Source organism: Etheostoma spectabile, chromosome 6 (genome assembly GCF_008692095.1).
Source record: "Etheostoma spectabile isolate EspeVRDwgs_2016 chromosome 6, UIUC_Espe_1.0, whole genome shotgun sequence".
NCBI lineage: Eukaryota > Metazoa > Chordata > Actinopteri > Perciformes > Percidae > Etheostoma > Etheostoma spectabile.
This window is the reverse complement of record NC_045738.1, coordinates 14585682-14590173: the sequence shown is the minus strand read 5'-3', so window position 1 is coordinate 14590173 and position 4492 is coordinate 14585682. Positions and strand designations below refer to the sequence as shown.

General features: G+C 39.0%; 2 protein-coding genes across 5 annotated transcripts in view; both read left to right on the top strand.

The window, feature by feature from the left end:
• The window catches only part of akirin1 (akirin 1), an 11475-nt gene extending 11355 nt beyond the window's left edge, over positions 1–120 (top strand). For both annotated transcript variants that reach the window (XM_032517494.1, XM_032517495.1), the window contains one exon: positions 1–120. This exon is cut by the window's left edge and continues 403 nt beyond it. The gene's annotated coding sequence lies outside the window, so the exon portion shown is untranslated.
• Positions 121–1178: 1058 nt separating this feature from the next.
• The window catches only part of rhbdl2 (rhomboid, veinlet-like 2 (Drosophila)), a 10337-nt gene continuing 7023 nt past the window's right edge, over positions 1179–4492 (top strand). Inside the window, exons 1-3 of one of the 3 annotated variants that reach the window (XM_032517474.1) lie at positions 1179–1630; positions 1775–1846; positions 3244–3487. In XM_032517474.1, the coding sequence (XP_032373365.1) occupies positions 3257–3487 (231 nt within the window). In that variant the 5' untranslated portion in view covers positions 1179–1630; positions 1775–1846; positions 3244–3256. Of the gene's footprint in view, positions 1631–1774; positions 1847–3222; positions 3488–4492 lie in introns of all 3 variants that reach the window. The other 2 variants (XM_032517473.1, XM_032517472.1) reach the window with 2 other exon arrangements.

The following is a 4492-nucleotide window of genomic DNA, read 5'->3' as shown; positions in this document are numbered from 1 at the left end:
TTAATGGCTCTTGCTTCTCACATTGTCCCCCTTTTCTTGCGCCCCCCCCTCCCTCAACTGTTTACCTGAGAATGTGGATTTTTCTCCCTTTTGAAAAAAATAAAAGTTCTGTGATTAAAATCTGTTGCCTGTGAAGTTTCCCTGAAACATGTGTTGTTGTGTTTGTAATCTGAGTAGCTCTGGAGCTTTCCCTACTATCACATGATCTTCTCAGCAAATGAAGTTTGTTAAGTTGAACTGTGGTGGTTTTACTTTCCATTTCCCCCGTAACCCATAAAGAATCCATCTTCGCTTAAAAGTTGAAGACAATCTCACCTAAAAATGAAGCAGGCGGGCGCCTGGTTAGCTCACCTGGTAGAGCAAGCGTCTAGTCCTTGACTCTGCCCTGCGGCCCTTTGCTGCATGTCATTCCCCCCTCTCAGGTCTAAGCTGTCCTATAGAAATGAAGGCCTAAAACTCCCAAAAAAGTTAATAAATATGAAGCAAGTGATAGACTGAAAATTACTGTTTTGGTGATCTACTTCTTTTCAAGCAAAAATGCTAAACCTTGTTAGTTTTTCCTGAGATAAATAATGGAATATGTTTGGGTTTCTGACATTTTATTGAGAATAATTTAATTGCATCGGCCTTATCTCCCCAGAAGGTCTATGTCCAATTGTTTGAATGGATATGGTCGTAAGTAGTTTTGAAGATAAATTTGTTTTCTCAAAGAGATTCTAGCTCGGGTTCATTTTTATCTTTGCCAATCTATTATTAATGTGCAATATCATTTAAAACAAATGAATTTAAGAAATGAGAATAACATGATCCACTGGCAATCAGGATAACTAGGAAATGCTATTATTGTTAATTGAAAATTTTTATTTAGCTAGCAACCTCTATTGTAAACGTATAGAACCATCCCATGGTTCCTAGTTGTGGACACTACTTCCACCTTGTGGTACATTTGAAGTATTGCAACATTTATATTAGATTGGAACTTTAACCTCAGTGCACTTTAAAGTATTAGACGCTGTATAATCTATTTGAATGGCACCATGGATCAAAGATGGTCGCTATTGTCTTTTTCCTCTTCGCTGGGCTGTTTATGGAGGGGTGATGGCTTCTCTGTGTGTGTGTGTGTGTGTGTGTGTGTGTGTATGTGTGTTTTGAATAATATGTCTGTGACGTCACTGACCCCAGGTGTGGCACGGGGGAAGAAACAGGTATCCTGTACTCGTGCGCGGGTTGCAGACATCAGTATTCGCTGAGTTTCTGTGAAACTCTCCTGTAGTTTTGTGGAAGCGTGGAGCAGCGGTGGGTATTTAGGCTGAGGAAGGAAGCTTCATGCAGGAACAAGCAATGAAAGGTCTATAATTATCTCCAAGTGCTTTTTTGCTTTTCTTTTCTTTTCTCCTTCGGAATGACGGACGGACGGTCGGGTTGAAGAAGGGATTCCGCGTGTTGTCCGAAAACATGGAGGAATGGTTTTGAAAACGTTTTTGTCCAGTGTTTTGAACTCGAGTACAGTGTATGAACCTATGCACTCTTCAGCACACACATCGAGCTGTTTGAATTAGTTCATTTGAGTCAATATTTATGCGTTTGGGACCGCTTTGGGCCATCTGCACTCTTCCTGTCGAAGGATAAGGTGAGTAAAGGCCAACGTTAGGTCGACTTCATTCAAAACAAACCATAGATAACTTCACAATGTCCTTCACTAGACTACATTTTATTAAAGTTGCCAGGAGTAGTGTCTATCCCACAAAATTGACATTCCGAGTATTATCATCAGCAACGCCCAGTAAACCGGAAACGCAAATCAACAGGCGGCTCCAAGTCGATGTAAGTTAGGCTCCTTCGAAAGGTTAGTGTAACTTTAACTGAATACTCTATCATCTTCTGTCTAAGCCTAGGGGAAGTAATGCTATTTCATGTTTAGTGTGGCTTTGTGTAAAACTGCAGTATTTGCTCATATTATTTATCTACAAGTTGTAGGCCACATGAACATGGCCTCACTAAAGGAGTATATTTAATTACTTTGAGATACATGTATTCAGTAGTGTAATACTGGACATTTCAGGAGTCATTTGGAGTGAGCATTCAGTCCATAAGTGTTAATTCTTGTAAATTCTTGTTTTACACTCAATATTTCATTACACTGGAATTGTGGTTTATATGATTTAACGTGACAAATAGATTGATTGATTGATTGATTGATTGATAGATAGATAGATAGATAGATATCTGGCATTCAGTATGATGTTCTTCTTTCCAAGAGTAAGATTAGGTTAGTTAGATCGCATTTCTTCCACTTGAACACAACATTGTAGTAGGCTGACTCTGGGGTCTGACAATTGTAGAACATTATGCATGTTTTATGTGTAGAATAGATGTATTCAATTTTGTTGTCAGTAGAGCTGCTAAGATTAGTCAATTAATTCAGTAGTCACTCAGTAGAAAATTAAATCGGCAACTATTTTCATATTTTCTAAAATGTTAAAATATGATGCTTTTCTTTATTAAACATGATAGTAAACTGAATATCTTAAGCTTTTGGACGAAGTAAGACTAGGGCTGGGTATCGTACACCAATGCAGTGACTTCAATACCGGTTTTTGAATCTTGGTAGAAGCATGGGACATACTTATTAGCTCACGGACGCTTATGTGATTTACTCCTACGTATTGAAATTTGGTATGGAATGATGAGCCCTTTTTCAATACTCAATACTTTAGAAGCAATTCAGTTGGTGCCTAAAAAGTATTGAATTTGGTACCCAGCCCTAAGTAAGACATCTACTGACCAAACTTTTGGCTGTGGGAGTTATAATTGGCATTTATCACTATTTTCAAAAATGAAATGGACAAAACAATTAATCCATACTATAAATAGTATGGATAGTGGTTTGCAGCTCTAGCTGACAGTTCTATCTATTTTTAGGACAGAAGTACTTGAGGGATTAGCCTTTAAGCATATTTATGAATCTATGGTGATCAGCTTCTAGGCACTTTAATCAATTTGTATGTTAGAATATTGGCAATATAGATGTCACAGTATATGTAATTTTCAATATTTGCCAGTTTATTAGGTACACCTAGTTTAAACTAATGAAGTACAATACAGCAGGCTTTGCAATAAATTTTACCTTTGCGAAGGTTATAATGTTTTTTTGAAGCTGTTTTAGAGAGATGTTTCAACGTAATGGTTAATTTGGAATCATTTCCCTCATCTTTAACTCTGAGTATTAAATCTGCTGTGTAGGACTGGAGCAGTGATGGAGGACATTGACATCGAGCAGGAGGAGCCGTTTCCCGTGGACCGAGATGGGAGACACTTTAAGGGTGAAGAAGACCAGCCTGATAACAAGAGAGAAATGGGATGTTGTGAGAAGTTCCATTATTCTATGTCCAGATGGATGCTTCCAGAAGATCTTCGCGAAACCTATCTGGAACGGGCCAACTGCCTTCCTCCGCCCATCTTCATCATCCTCATCAGTATTGCAGAGGTAGCTGTTGCCCTGAATGTACATGACACACATATTGTTTGAGTTCAGGGACGACCAGTATGGATTCTTAGATCTCATTATACATCCAGCCTACACTCTGTGTACATGCAGCCGATGTGATAATTACTGTATAGATTTGCTGTGGTTGTATTAAGTAGAGCAGATGTTGAGCCAAGTTTAAAGAAGCATGGGTGTGATATTTTTAAACCATGACAATTCTGCACTTTTAATGGAAATCTTTGATTTTAACAACAACTAAGCTCTGAACTGAGAAGCTCTTGTACAGCAATGAGGGCTCATTTCATTCTGTCTGTCTGTGTTGGCATCTCTGCCGCCTCTTCTTAATATCCTTATTCATAAAGTGCAGTACTAGTAGGCATGGCGTCAATGAAAACAGTTGTTTTCATGAGTTGTTGCTTTATGGCATTTTTACATTGCATGGTACCTGGTCGACTCGCCTTGACTCTACTTGCCTTTTTTGTTTTTCCATTAAGAAAAACGTCCCTGGTACCTTTTTTAGTACTACCTCAATCAAGGTTCCAAGAGAGCTGAGGCGATACCAAAAGGGGATGTGAAAACCTGCAGCCTATTTTTTCTGGAGAGAATCAGATTTTTTCCGGAGAGATTTTGCACTATTCACTGCGTTATCATTGTGGGGGTTTGGCCTCCAGCTCCATTTTGAAACTAAATTTTAGTGCTGTCAGTTAAACGCGTCATTAACTGCGTTAATGCAAACCCATTTTAACGGCGTAAATTTTGTGTATCGTGAGATTAAGATTCTTTTTTGGCCTAGTAAATTTTGTAGTTTTTACACGTGCTGTTGCAACAACTAGTAACGTTAGAAAAACTACAACGCCATTCCGGATCTAGCTAGACCGTAAACCACAACGGGCACGCCACACACACTTGTTTGGGCTTGCGAGCCGGCCAAAGAGTAGTAACATTCCGTTTTGAGTGGATGGCGAGTGCGAGATGCCGAAATGGATGCCAATAAGATTCTGGATG